We start from the raw sequence: 15,940 nt of genomic DNA, 5'->3' as shown, positions 1-15,940 counted from the left end.
AGTCCCATCACACGGTTGCTTTTGGCAGAAAAAGAAATCAGATTTTTTTTTTTTTTTTAACTGCCTACAATCTGCCAAGCCAACCTGCCAACAAATAAACATAAGTAACTATCTGGTGAACACGAGTCAGTGCACAAAAAACAAAAAAAACAGAACTTTGTAAAGATATTGAGAGTTTAAAGTCAATGTTGATTGATGTGTGTTAACTTTAAGCCTCCTATAATCTGACCCCAGGGATATTTGCCTCCAAAAATCATTGTCAGAACATTGTTTACCTACAACAAATAATAAATATGGTGTTTTGTATTTCTTTTTTTTTAATTGTTCTGTAACTGCATGTTTTTGTGTAATTTTGTTGCTCTTAGTGTTATTTTGTGTATTTTAGTTTTTTGTATATATTTCCTGTCATTTTGTGTGTTTTTTTTTTTTGTTTTTTTGTGTGTGTTTTTGGAGTCGCTTTGTGCATTTTGTTTGTCAATTTTTTTTTTAATACTTTGTAATTTTGCATGTTTTTGTGTAATTTTGTTGTCCTTTTGTGTGTTTCTGCTGTTGTTTAGTGTATTTCTGTTATTTTACTGTCTGTTTTGGAGTTCTTTTGTGTATGTTTCAGTCGGTTTGTGTGTTCTCAGTCATTTCATATACATTTGTTGTTTTGTATGTTTTTAGAGTCATTTTGTGCATTTTGCTTCTCATTTTTTAAAATTCTTCTACAACTTAACATGTTTTTATCTCAGTTCTTTGTCCTTTTGTGTGTTTTTGCTGTCGTTTTGTGAGTTTTTGGAGTCATTTTGTGCACAAAATTGGACCGAGGTCTGCATGTGGCCCGCGAGTCCCCAGTTATCCATATTTGGACTATATTATACTTCCTGCAGTGTTGTTACGTCTTTGCAGAGTCTGTTGTGTGTAGTTTATTTGTGCTCTATAATTTCTAAAGTTTTTGTGTCAGGCACTTTGTTTATTTGTTAAATACATAAATAACCCCTTGAGGGTGAAACCCTGACCTGTTCTCTAGCGCCACCATCAGGACAAACTTTTAAGTTAGAATTCATTTATCTTGAAACATTAATGGCTAAAGGGGGGACGGACAAGTTTTACACAGCTAAAACAGTGTGGGGTCAAATTGACCCCAGAGGAACACCAATGCGTGCAATATGTTTCCAGCACAATTGAAAAATATATCATTAGATTAGCAAAGGTCATGAAATACACAAAAAAAAGAAGTCAACGTTTATCTTTTAAATGATAAACATTGAATGGGGTCAAATAGACCCCAAGGACAACAGGAGGGTTAAACCCCAAAACCAACATTCAGACAGAAATAAGCAAAGCTACGCCAAGATTTTGCCATATTTTGTCTAGATCTCATTATGTTTGCAACACAAAACTGACCGACCGAGAAAGTTCATACAAAAAATAAATATACAAGTAAAGCCAAAAGTCATAAAAACAGATTTTACCCTTGGGGTCAATCTGACCCCAGGGATATTTGCCTCCAAAAAAGGATTTTTGTCTCAGGCACTTTCTTTATTTGTTGAATACATAAATAACGCCTTGATAATGAAACCTTGACCTGTTCTCTAGCGCCACCATCAGGACAAACCTTTGATTTAGAATTAATTGATCTTGAATAGTTTTCATCCAAATCTTCTCACACACACACAGACAGACAAGTTTTATACAACTAAAACAGTTTAAGGGTCAAATTGACCCCAGAGGAACACCAATGCGTGGAATATATATTTTTGGCACATTGAAAATATATCATAATTCTATGCTTAATCGATTGGACCCATCAAATTAGGAAAAGTTCAACTATTATTTTTTGAATGGGGTCAAATTGACCCCAAGAATGATTAGAAGGTTGAGAGTATTCTTTATTCATCCTGCAGTGGGGAAATTTTCTGTCATGACGGCTCAATAAAATAACAATGCAATGAAAAAGACAACAGAATGCAACACACAGAAAAACCCGAAAGACACGCGAAAAATAGTGCAATGGTTAAAATAAATTATTAAATTAAATTGGGCTTTTTGCCTTTATTGGTCATATATATGTTGTTACACATATATGAAATGTATCCTCTGCATTTTAACCCATTTTAACCTATCCCTGGGGAGCAGTCAACAATACAATACTAGAACCTATTAAGAATACAGGATACAAATATATACATATTTACAGGCAGGGGCAAGAAGATATATTTACATATTTACTGACGGTCCAAGGAGAGATTTAACCACAAAACCATTGTTCAGACAGAAATAAGCAAAGACCAAGATTTTGCCATATTTTGTGCAAATTTCATTATGTTTGCAATACAAAAGTGACCAAACGAGAGCGTTCATGCAAAAAAGAAACACAAGTAAAGCCAAAAGTGGTAAAATGTGGTTAACTGAGTGAAGACGTGTATATGTTTGGCCGTTGTGAACCAATGAGAGTGAGATGCCTGGTCTGCATAGTGTTGCATCCTGGGTAAAAGCTTAAAGTGATGCTGTGTACGTCCTTATCACCCTAACACTCAGATTCAGGCCTCTCCAAACACACTGATGTAAATGTTGTCAGTTCTACGTAGGCGACGAAGAAGAAGAAAAAAAAACGCACCCACCTACACGGGCCCGGACACCTACACACACGTCACTTGCCTCCCAAATCTGACACCATCTCCCAATTCATTCAGTTACATGAAATCTCACGACAGCACATCGACATAACTGTGGAAAAACCTTTTTAATGCAAATGGAGAATCATCTGCTTGGTTTATGTGTTCATTTGTTTCCTGTTCTGTTTCTCTTTTCATGCAGGAATGAGGCAGCAGAACGATAAAGGCTCCCAGTATCGCTCGGCTATTTACACGTCCAACGCCGCTCAACAGGAACTGGCTTTGAAGTCTAAAGTGGACTATCAGCAGGTAAGAGAAGACCAGAACATGTCCTGTTTCATTTCCATTAGAACTGAAACCAGACTGATTTAGAGCAAACGGCCTCTTCAGTGGAGGAGGAAGTGGTCGATTCAACAGGGAATTCTGAACGTTATACTATTATAAGTTTATAAGATACGTCTTTATTCTCATGAAGTTACGACTCTATTCTCCAAATATTATGACTTTATTCTCATGATATTTAGACTATTTTTTAAAGTCTAAATATATTTATTTGAATTTTATTCTCATAAAATTATGACTTTATTCTCATGAAATTATGACTTTATTCTCATGAAATTAAGACTTAATTCTCAAAATATTACGACTTTAATATATTAAAATTACGACTTTATTCTCAAAATATTATGACTTTAATATCAAGATATTATGACTTTAATATCAAGATATTATGACTTTAATCTAATAAAATTACGACTTTAATCTCGAAATATTACAACTTTAATCTAATAAATTACAACTTTATTCTCAAAATAGTACGACTTTAATGTAATAAAATAATAAAATTACGACTTTAATCTAATAAAATAACAAAATTACGACTTTAATCTCGAAATATTACAACTTTGATCTAATAAATTTCGACTTTATTCTCAAAATAATATGACTTCAATTTCGAAGTATTACGACTTTTAATAAAATTACAACTTTAATCTCGAATTATTACTACTTTATTCTAATAAAATCACGACTTTATTCTCAAAATATTACGACTTTTTAATAAAATTACGACTTTTTAATAGAATTACGACTTTTAATAAAATTACGACTTTGATCTTGAAATATTACGACTTTAATCTCTTTCTTTTCATTTTATTGTGGCCCTAATATGCCGAGGTAGAATAGAAATTGTCATGCATCAAAGCTTTAAAAACAAAGCTAAAAGTAAAGCTCAGGCTAATTATTTCAAAGCTAAAATAATTCCGTTGATGTGACGTTACACTGTGATTTTGTGTTGGGGGTGAAAGTGACTCGTTGCAGTTTGTTTTGGTTCTTGTTTGAATATAAAAGTCTGTGCGTTTATACGTGATGTGAGACGCTCTCAGAACCATCTTTGTTTGGATGATTCTCATCTCCATTCACTTATTGAACGCATCGGTTCCTAAACGGAGGGAGAAGATGGAGGTCAGGAGGTCGTTCCAACTGATCCTCCGATGCGCTGCCTTTTCAGCTGCACACGCGTCCATTCTATTGTTCCTTTCATCCATCCGTCCACACGTCCGTCCACACGTCCGTCATTTGATCTCTGCGTCGCTCTCCTCCAAATGCTATTCATGGGCGAACAAATTATAAACGTCGCTGCGACCCAGGGCGACCTAGGGTCACCAGTAAAGGGGCTGAAGGACTCTTATGTTGCCGTGGCAACAACCTCCCCAACCTTGGCCTTGGGCTGAGGGTCAGAGGTCAGAGGTGAGGGAGGCCAGCAGCTGGGGGGGCGAGCTAAGAGGGGACGCCGAGGAGGAATTAGATCAGAGGGTCGACGCTGACGGGTTATCTACGGACACTGGCCACGCCCCCCCTCGGCTATTGACTGACCGTGACCCCCTCACACCCACGCGTGGTTACATACAGTAAAGCGGGCGATAGTTTATGAAATCATGTTTGTTCTTCTTATGGGGACTGGGAAAAAATTACTTCAAAATTACTCCAAAAACACACATTATGACAAAATACCCAAAATGATAGAATGATATACAAAACGACACCAAAAATACCCCAAGAGCACTCAGAAAACACACAAAATGACAACAAAAGAAACAAATTACTTCAAAAACACACATAATGAAGACTAAATACCCAAAATGACACCAAAAATGAGGCAAATTACTCAGAAAAATAACTTTTTAATCCCAATAAAACACATTTAGCCATTATAGGCTGCTGGTGGTGCCTTCCAGCTGAATATTGCTCTAAAGGAGAATTAATGAGGCTACATTAAATGATATAAATACTTGTAAGCAATTATTTATTTATTTTTTTAATTTGTGTGTATTTTTTTTTAATTTTATTGTATTTGTTTTTTGGATTCATTTTGTGTATTTTTGCAGGGGTTTTTTTGTGTATTTTCCCATCATTTTGGACTCATTTTGTAATAATAATACTAGTAATAGATTTTATTTGGAACAGTGTCTTTCAGGTCACCCAAGGTCACTTTATAATGCATAGTATAAACATCACTATAAAAAAGTGCATTTACTTTTGGGGGTCGACAGCTGCCCAGGTTTGTTCAATATTTAAGGTTTGCAATCATGCATTGTGTGTTTCAGAACAGAAGCACTTGGAATTGCTTTGATCTTTTATCACAGATCTTTGCTCCGTCACAGTTTGACCTTGAGGAACATTTTCATCATCTTCTTCTTCTGATGAAATTATTAGGACTCCCAACAGAAGATCCATCAGATATGTGATTAGTGTGGGTTTTTAAACTCCAGTATGAACGAGGAGCTTTGGCTGAGACTGGAGACGACGTCTCCATCATGTCGTCATATGAACTGAAGCGTCGGGTTCATCTGGTTCAGCTTCGCCTTTTCCTCACCTCCACGTCTGAGGCTGAGAACCTCCATTTAGTTCACAGCAAAACTCTCACCAAACGCACACTTTCACCCCCATCGTGTCCGCTCTCCCTTATTCCCAGCAGCTCTGCTGACACCATCGATCTGTCAAACACTTCACTGGCACCACAGCGTCCATGTGAGGGCCACTGGGAGACGCGTCTCCTCAAAGCAGCTGACACGGCCTGAACCAAAATGGCAGCTCGGTGCCCTGAAACGCTCGCTGATGCTGAGTCTGTGGAAACCAACGCCTCGGAAATGGCGTCTGACGGAGGAAAAAGTGGGGGTTGCCATGTTTCTATGCGCGTGTGTGTGTGTGTGTGTGTGTGTGTGTGTGTGTGTGTGTGTGTGTGTGTGTGTGTGTGTGTGTGTGTGTGTGTGTGTGTGTGTGTGTGTGTGTGTGTGTGTGTGTGTGTGTGTGTGTGTGTGTGTGTGTGTGTGTGTGTGTGTTGTATCCTGAAAGGCCGGCGTGCTAAAGCATCAGGAGTGAACGCGTGTTCACTCGAGTGACAAGAGGCGGTGGGTAGAGGCGATCTAAGACAACCACAGATAAGACAAGCATCACAAAATCCAGATTCTACCCTGCTGCCAGCTCATGACGCACACACACACACACACACACACACACACACACACGTGCAGACATACATTTGGCCCATACAGGCACAGCTCAATGAATAATTAACCCATACGAAGAGTCTGTTCTGCAGGGCTTTCAGTTTCTTAACTTCAGCATTGGGAGGAAAGTGGGGGAAGGGGGGGGGTTGTAGAGGGAGTCAGAAAAGCTTGTTTAAGCAGAGAGGGAGTGAGGGGTGGGGGGGATGGGGGGTTCTCTATAATGAAATTTGAAATTTGCAGAACATCAAAGGCTTCTGTAGCTGAGCCGCTGTGGCAGCAGAGCAGAGAGGAGGAGAGAGAGCATCTCTTCTTCTTTCTCTCAATCTGCCTCCCCCATGACTCCCCCCCCTCCCCCACCCCTCCATCCCATCCCTCTCTCTCTTTGCTAAAATGTCTCTCCCTGGAGCTGGAGCGAGGCGCAGGGGTGAGCAGAGGGTGAGAGAGGAGGGATGGGACGAGTTGATTAGGATGAGAGTTGGGGGGTGGCGATGGCTTAGAGACGAGGTTTGGAGAGCGAGAAAACTGGATGAACGGGGGTTCAACATACGTGTGTGTGTGTGTGTGTGTGTGTGTGTGTGTGTGTGTGTGTGTGTGTGTGTGTGTGTGTGTGTGTGTGTGTGTGTGTGTGTGTGTGTGTGTGTGTGTGTGTGTGTGTGTGTGTGTGTGTGGGTGTGTGTGTGTGTGTGTGTGTGTGTGTGTGTGTGTGTGTGTGTGTGTGTGTGTGTGTGTGTGTGAACAATAGGTTTTATCATGCCAGCTTGGATGTGTGTGTGTTGGGCCTTGGAGGGGTGAGTGTGCCCTCTGATAAAGCATCCTAACTTAATGAGCTTGAAAAGGGGATGATGGAGGGGTGGGGGTGTACACAGTTTGGGATGATGAAGATGAGGGAAGGGGGATAATTCGGGGCTACAAATCTTGAGGGAAACCTGGAGGTTTGTCGGAACGGGACCTAAATTCAGCAGGTTTTACCATCGCGTTCAGAAGTCACAGTTATCCTCGTTTTTAGACGGTTTAGGTTCAAACTTTCACTTTTTAGTGATGATATCTGGCTCGTATCGCCATAAGATGAGAGGAAGTGTAATAAAATATGTTAAGACACAATGACGCATAAACGTTGAATCGCCGGGAACGTTGTGGCCATCGCTAAAACTCTGTGAAGATCAAAGGCGATGGCTTTGATGTGTGTTTGTACGTCCGTCCCTCTCTAAAAAATGTAGCAGCGTTGACTTCCTCGCTCACAAAATGTAGGAGAAAGATTAGTGCCCAGCTAAAATGGATGCCTGCCCTGATCAGAGGGAGAACGAGACAGGACAGAAACACACACGTACGCGCACACACACACACACACGTGCGTGCATACGTTTTAAATTCACAGAAACGACGCTTATGCGTCATTTTCTGTCAGATTTCTTCCTCTGTCGTGGCTCTGTGTAGCTTTTCCCGTCTCCTTTTCTTTGCTCCATCCATCCTCTCTCCTCTTTTCTCCATCACTCCCACGCTGCCTCGCTCACAGAGGTCGTCGAGGGCAACGATCGCCACGGACCAGTCGATGATTTCATGTGTTTCCCAGGCATAGATCGACTGTTTAGACGGAAAAACACACATCACTTCTTCTCAGGCCTTCATTTAAATAATAGAAATAATCATGACGCTTATATCAGGAGTTGTTTTACTTTTTTTATATATATTTTTATTATATATAGGAAGTAGTGTTAATTATGTTGACTAAAACTTTTCATCATAGTTTTTGTCAACTACATTTTTTTAACTGACAATAATGAGATTAAAGACTTAAAAAAAAAAAGAGTGAACAAAAAGTTTATTGAAATATATCGATTTTTTTTGTCAACTAATAAAAACTTAAATTTTGTCAGATTGGACACAATCCAATCAGAACTCATGTGATCTTACGCATTGATCATACGAAATGTTGTCTGTGTACGTTTACAAACATTAATATAATACATTATCAGGTTGATCAGCTTTAGATTTTTATTATAAAATCTTATTTTTACTATGATGCTTATATCAGGAGTTGTTCTACTTAATTATGATTTCATTCCGTTTCTTTTGCTTTAATATAGATTTGTATTGTTATATATTGAGAGTAGTGTTAATTTTTTTAAGTGACAACTATTAAAAAATGTAAACAAAACGTAATAAAAACTAAAGTATCATTTTGTCACTTCTAATCAGAACCCATGTGATCTAACGCATCGATCACATCTGATCTGTGTGTGTGTGTGTTTACAAACATTAATACAATCCAATATCAGGTTGATCAGTTTTAGACTTTAGTCGACTATAATATTAAGTTATAATCAAAGATGATAATTATATCATGAGTCATTCTACTTTATTATGATATCAGACTGTTTCTTTTGCTTTAACATTCATATTATTATTATTATTATTATTATTATTATTATTATTATTATTATTGTTATTAATAATAATAATAATTAGAAGTAGTGTTAATTGACTTAAGTGACAATAACCGGAATGACTAAATTAAAAAAAAATCCATGTCAACAAAAACTGTAAAAAATATATTGATATTTTCATCAACAAATTAAAAAAAAAAACTCGATCACATCAAATATTTGTGTGTATTTACAAAAATTATTCCTATCCAATATCAGGTTGATTAATGGTAATGAAAATGTTTTATTTTTTTAAAAAAAAAAGCTTTATGCTTGAAGATTTTAGTCGACTAAATCTGTTATTGATATAGTCGATAAAATATTATTTTTTGGCTAACACTAATCAAAGGACTACGACTAAAACTCAATCAGAATTTGCCGTCAAAGTTAACGCTAGATGTTTTTTGTCTGTGATTGTTTAATAACTAAGTTATTTATTTGTAGTCATCTTATTTTTGTTGTTGTTTTGTGTATTTGTATGTTTCAGAGTCATTTTGTGCATATTAAATTATGTTTTTGTTTGTTTTTAAAATATATTATTCAGTTATTTGTAGTCGTCTTGTGTGTTTAAGTCATATTTTGTCATTTTGTGTATTTTGTATACCATTCCATCATTCTGTATATATTTGTGTGGCCTTTTTAAATAATATTTATATATATATATATATATATATATATATATATTTCAGTGATTTATTTGTCGAATAAAATCTTGATTTTATTTAGTTATAACTGAAATAGTTTTGACGTGGCAAACACTAATCAAAAGACTACGATTTAAACTGTTGACGTTATCGTCTGTGTCTGTTTAGTCTCTAAAAGTGTTCATGAAGGCATTTTATTGCATCGCCGTTCGAATCAATATTCATCGATAATTTGTTCCAAACTAGCCTGATTTTTAAAGGTAAACATGACCATTGAAAGAACGCAGTTACTTGTAATGGATGATTACATAAAAATCACCAAATTGAGGTCATATCCCTCCTCAAATGTCTTCGCCATGAGTCATCGCGTGTCACAAACTCTCTGTCAGTGCGTGTGCGCCCCCCCCCCCCCCCTCATGCTCTCTGAAGCTGTAGGCTCTCCAACGGACGGGGGAGGGGGGGTTAGGGTACGTCTTCCTCTCCCGGGTGTCACATCATATTTGTGTCCTGAGGCCGCCTCTTTGGTTCTGGTGATGGTGCAGGAAGGCTCTCGCTCTCTCTCTCTGGATAGAAGGGCAGGACTTAGGCTGTGAGAAGGAGTCTTGGTCCGTGCACGAGGAGGGAGGGAGGGGGATGGGGGGAGACATTGGGGATCAAGGAGGAGATGGAGGGAGGGAGGTGGGGGGAAGATGCACCCATTCAACCATGTCTTTGACACGCGACTCATTCCGACAGGCGTGAAAGAAAGGAAAGGCTGAGTGAGGCCTGCACACAAAACATGTCCCTCCAGAGCAGTGGTTCTCAACCTTTACAGCCCCATTACCCCCCCAAAAATAAAGGTTCCAGAGACCAGGGGACCCCCACTGTAGCTGAAGGTGGTTGAACACATACATGAACATTGAAGAACAGTCATGTGGAGACAGGACCATCTATAAGGGGGAATAAAGTCCACAAAGTCAGTAAAATGATGTCATTGTTCTATCAATGTGTGATAACCACATTTATTTATTCATCTGAATAATATCCACTGTTATCCAGGAAGTTTATTATTATTATTATAGTCAACTTCAAGATGGAAATCCTTGTTTTAATCAGAAATCAAATGGGTTCAAAGTGACCAAAAATGGTGGTGAAATGTGGTTTTAAAAAACCCCAGAAATTGGTTAAAAGTTGCAAATGAATTAGACAGAAAAAGGGTTCAAAGTGTCATTATTTACTTGAAAGTGGCAAAAAAATTTAGGAAGAATTAGTTTAAACTGGCAAATAATGGGCACGACAAATCATGAATGCGGTTAAATTATCAAAAATAAGCATGAAACATGGTGAAAAGAGGTTAAAACTGACAATAATGAGTCAACATATGTGTCTTGAAAGTGTAAAAATGTGCAGAAAAGGTTCTGAAATTGCAGAAACGGAAGTAATGTAGCAAAAATGCATTAAAAAGAGAAAAGAATATGCAGGAAGTTTAGTAATATTTGCACCATAGTATATAGTCATCTTAAAGATGAAAATCCTTGTTTTAATCAGAAATAAAAATGGGTTAAAAGTGACAATAATGTGTTAACATATGTGACAATAGGTGGGAAAGTGGTGGAAAGGATTTATAAGAGCCAAACAATTCTTGAAAATGGAAACATTTTGAAAATGTGCAGAAAAGGCGTTGAAATGTAATAAAGAAGTGGCAGAAATGGGAGTAATGTAGCAAAAATGTCCTTAAAAGGAGCAAAAATATGGCAAGAAAAAGTGAAGAAAAATAAGGAAAGTTTGGTGTAGTTGCAGAAAAAAGGTTTAAAATAAGCAAAAATTGAATCTAATTGTTGAAAATTCCATGAAAATCATTATTTGCAGGTGTTGGCAGTTTTTCCCATGCTCGTATAACACGATGGAAGTCATTTTTAATCTGAAATTGTTGAAAGAAACCAGAATTTTTTTTTCCAAAATAAATATAGTCACGACCCGTCACCTCATGCTTAGATCTTGTCTGTGTCTTATATACCTTACATACTTGTATCAAACGTATCCGTATTTGTCCTCTGAACTAAAATGAGTTGTACACCTCTGATTTAAACACCATCCGCAGCTGACGGCGGGAAGACATTTTGCTATTTGGCGTTCCCTGGTGTTCCTTTCCCACGCTAACGCTGCTTTTCCCTCCTCACCGTTCCCAGTGTTCCTGTAGCTGCTGCAGTGAGAACACGTTCCACACACTAACGCTATGCATTCTGATTTATATTTCTAAAATGGCCGCCGTGTTACGGCTGCTGGAGGCGTTGGAAACGGTGTGTGCTGGAGTCGACCTTTCCTTTCCTCCTGCGTTCCCTCAGCCCTGGAGGCTTCTTCCTCTTCCTCTTCCTTTTTCCTTTTCCTCCTTCTCCTTTTCCTTCTCTTCCTTTTCCTTCTCCTTCTCTTCCTTTTCCGTTTCCTTTTCCTCCTTTTCCTTCTCCTTCTCTTCCTTTTTCTTCTTCTTCTTCTTCTTCTGTGGTTTGGGGCGTGGGTTGCACTGATTAATGAGGTGGCCGTGTATATACGTTGTCGTGAGTCAGGATCAGCTGAGCGACCACAGGCAGGGAGAGTTCTTGTTTCCATGTCAGTCTGAGAGGTAGGAACGCGTGTGTGTGTGGAGGGATTCATTCTGATGCTGCGGCGTGCACGTTTGTTTGTGGCGGCGTGCACGTTTGTTTGTTCCTACAGAGAGATTAGAGCCACTGAGGACGAGAGGTCAGCTGCTGCCTCAACCTCTCTGTGGGGAGCACAGCTTTGATTTACTCACTCCACTGCATCACACACACACACACACACACACACACACACACACACACACCTAGTACAACACTGCCTCCTTGTGGACAAAGATACACCTCACTCTCTAGTCTTCCTACTGTCTCTCATCATAAAAACACTCTAATATTTATTGTAGATGCTTCATATGTATCAGGAGCCTCCACTAAACTATGTGATGCATCTCTAGAGCAGAAACATGCTGTTTATCACATGAGGGCCACAAAACTGTCTGAGGGCCCTATTATTAACATTCATGTCAATAATGACCAACCTGAGCATTAAAACAGAAAAGAATATAGTGTTTTTTGTCTTTTATTGTGTTTTGGAGTCAGTCTTTATATAATTATAGTTTTGTGTATTTAAATTATTATTAGGGGGCCAAGCAGGACCAGCGGTGCTGGGAACCCCTATTGTAATTGTTCTGATTTTCATTATTATTCCTTTTTATTTTAGTGGTGCTGCAGGCTAAACCGTACAAGGGAGGGCGGTGCCCTTTGGAGGGCTGGTCCAGACCCCTCAGCTTACCTCAGACGCAAAATTTGCATACGTCCGCCAGTAGGTGGTGCTATAACCAAGGTCAACGCGTTTTGGCCTGTAACTCCCACACCGTTTGTCACACATTTAAAAACGTCATATCTACAGATTCCCTGAATAGCACTGAATCAGCTGGGCTAGGCCACGCCCACTTCCGCTTTCAATTTTCTGGCGCAATTTTGTGAAAACAGGAAATCAATGTGAAACTTGGCACGTAGAGTCTTTGGTTGGACCTGATCTAAAGTTGAGTAAAGAATTTTGCTCGGTCAAAATATGAGCAAATTATTAACGATTAAAGTTTTCAAGCTAGCTATAAAAATGCGAACTGTTTCATATCTCGGTCAAAATAAATGCTAACAACACAAAATCTGTGATCCTTGTTTGGCGTGTGACTGTGGGGGTATGAGCCAAATGTTAATAATTTAGGCCACAATGGGGGGCTGCAAATATGGGATTTTTATATCTCCTAAATAGCAAGACAGATTTTTACCAATCTGGGTGGGTATGACCTTGGGTTGCTCCTGGGGCCGTATCTCAAAGTTAATCACGATTGGTGAAAGTGGGCGTGGCTTATTAATTTATTTTAGCTGAAGTGTTATGAGGGCTGTGAAATTTACAGGGTATATATAGCAGAGCACACAGACCACACGTTCCAAAAAATGAGCCTCTAGGTGGCGCTATAATGGGTGCAAACACATTTTGGCCTGTAACTTTCACATTTTAAATCACATCTTCACAGCAAATGGCACGTTGGCCTGTGTCCTGACGCTCGCCCCCAAGCCCCTCATCCTTCGTGACATAATTCAATAGGACCCGCAAAACCTGGGGTTCACGCGTGAAGGTTTGGCCCCTTTCATAACTGCTTGCAGTTCTAGTAATTTATTTGTAGTCGTTTGTGTGTTTTTGGAAAAATTTTATGAATTTTTGTTGTTGTTTTTTTGTGTAAATTTGTATGTATTCTGTAAAAAATTGTGTTTTGTTTATGAGCCTTTTTTATTTTATTTATTTATTATTTTTATTTATTTGTAGTTTTGTGTGTTTGAGTATATTTTTTCTGTTTTTATTGGCTTTATGGGCTTTTGTTGTTTTTTTAATGTATTCTTATACACATTTTTATGTTTTGGAGTCATTTAGTGATTATTTTTTTGTGTGTTTTTGGAATGATGTTTGCGTTGGGGGCATGTGGCCCCTGGGCCCCCAATGGCCCATTTCTGCTCTAGAACAACAGTAACTATGAACTAAAGTCATTCATTTATGATGTTCTGACATTTTTCCTGTTTTGGCTTTGAATGTCTTAATGTTTAATGAGAAATGCACCGAAATCTCTTGATGGCTAAATAAATTGTTTAGTTCACGTTTGGGCTGAAAAATGGCTGTAAAACAATACTAGGGAGTAGGAATATTACATAATGAATTATAAATTGAACGTGCAGTGCACATTGCTGTGCTTTTGCTCTAAAAGTGTATTTTAGTTAGTGTTTTACCTGATTACACAACATCATGTATGAGTGTGTGTGACACACACACAGGCTTATATGAACAGGTTGAGTTAAATACATTAAGCTGCTGTTTCATGCTTAATGTGAGGCCTTTACAAAGGTAAACGCTGCTCACTGCTGCAGACGTGCACGCCACGTGTTGCCCGCAGACCGTCCCCATGCTGCTTAAACCATGTTTTTATTATTAGATGGAGAAAAACCACTCACCACAGCAGGTGCACCTTTAATATAGAGAAAGCACACACACGCACGCACACGCACACACACGTGTTCAGCATGAATGTGATATCAGTGATAATTAAGCTCTACTAGTGTACATGGATTCCCTTTTTTTTTACAATCCTTTTATTGTTTGTTTATAGCCTAGCTTGAAATAGATAAATTCTACTTATGTAGTTTCCAGTGATGTATAACACATCACTAGTAAACTACTAGTGAAGCAAAAAGTGTCACTACTTAGTCTAATGCTAATGAGGGGGGGCTTTCCTTTGACTTTCTAAAATATTCCAACTATTTTTTTACACTTTTTCTGCAACTACACCAAACTTGCCACATTTTAACCTATTTTCATCACTTTTTCTTGCCATATTTTTGCTCCTGTTAATGCATTTTTGCTACATTACTCCCATTTCTGACACTTCTCCATCAAATTTAAATGCATTTTTTTATAAACCCTTTACACCACTTTTTCCACCTAATGTTGCATATGTTGACCCATTACTGGGACTTTTTTTAAAAATCTTTTTTCATCATATTTCATGTTTATTTTTGCCAATTCAACCACATTCACAATTTGTCACACCCATTATTTGCCAGTTTAAAGTAATTGTACCTTCTTCCTACATTACCCCAACCCCCTCTCGCCTCCTTTCTGTCACTTTTAAGCCAATATTGACACTTTGAACCCATTTTAAAAAACAGACAAAAAGTACCTTAAAAATCTATTAAAAAAAACACCAAATATACACATTAAGACTCCAAAAATGCAAAATGACAACAACAAAAACGGACAAAAACTACCCCAAAAACACACAAGACAATATAAAAAACGGCACCAAAAAAAAGCACGTAAATGACTCCAAAAACACGAAACAACAACAAAAAACACAAAACATCAACAAAAACACATTATATTGCAGATACATTTTACTAAATGACTCGAACGAAAACAAAATCACTCGGAAAAAGTCATAAAATGGCTCAGAAACAACTACAGAATTAAACAAAATGACTCCTAATTTTTTTAAACACAGATCCTCTTACTTTTGTACATACGTTAAATTGATCCTCCTGTAAGGCCGTGAATATTTCTCCACTGGATCTAAATGGTGTTTGTTGTGTTTATGTTTGGTTTAAAGGAGCTGGAGAAGAAAGGCTACGGTCCCATCACCACTGAGATCCTGGAGGGGCAGCAGTTTTTCTACGCTGAGGATTATCACCAGCAGTACCTGAGGAAGGTTCCCAGAGGCTACTGTGGCCTCAAAGGCACCGGAGTCTCCTGTCCAATAGGATCATCCAAAGACGAGCTGTGAGGTCTTTGTAGAAGATTAATGACTTTATAACAGAGATGGGCAACTGGTATCCGGGGGCCACATGTGGTCCTCGGCCTGATTTTGTGTTTGGCCCTCACACAAAAGTATCCCTTAATCACACAAAATGATTGAAAAATGCACAAAACACCAGCAAAAAATCCACAAATTTGGTAAAAAAAAAAAATACACAAATTTACTCCAAAAACATGACAAAAAGATGACAATACCAAAAAATATACAAAAATACACTAGACTCCAAAATGACTGAAAAACACACAGAATGACTCCAAAACAACATAAAATGACAAGAAAAATACAAAATGACAAACAAATTTAAGACAATATAAAACACAGCACCAAAAATGCACATAAATGACTCCAAAAACACATTCAATTACAGACAAATTTCCAAAAATTA

At 38.1% G+C, this 15,940-nt stretch overlaps 1 protein-coding gene across 3 annotated transcripts in view; it reads left to right on the top strand.

Annotated features, from left to right (window-relative positions):
• msrab (methionine sulfoxide reductase Ab) overlaps window positions 1–15,738 on the top strand; it is an 82,668-nt gene extending 66,930 nt beyond the window's left edge. For all 3 annotated transcript variants that reach the window (XM_028438674.1, XM_028438673.1, XM_028438675.1), the window contains 2 exons: window positions 2,803–2,909; window positions 15,349–15,738. In XM_028438674.1, the coding sequence (XP_028294475.1) occupies window positions 2,803–2,909; window positions 15,349–15,522 (281 nt within the window). In that variant the 3' untranslated portion in view covers window positions 15,523–15,738. The remainder of the gene's footprint in view (window positions 1–2,802; window positions 2,910–15,348) is intronic.
• The last annotated feature ends 202 nt before the right edge of the window (window positions 15,739–15,940 follow it).

Source organism: Gouania willdenowi, chromosome 22, assembly GCF_900634775.1.
Source record: "Gouania willdenowi chromosome 22, fGouWil2.1, whole genome shotgun sequence".
In the NCBI taxonomy this organism is placed as follows: domain Eukaryota; kingdom Metazoa; phylum Chordata; class Actinopteri; order Blenniiformes; family Gobiesocidae; genus Gouania; species Gouania willdenowi.
This window is presented reverse-complemented; position numbering and strand designations above follow the sequence as displayed.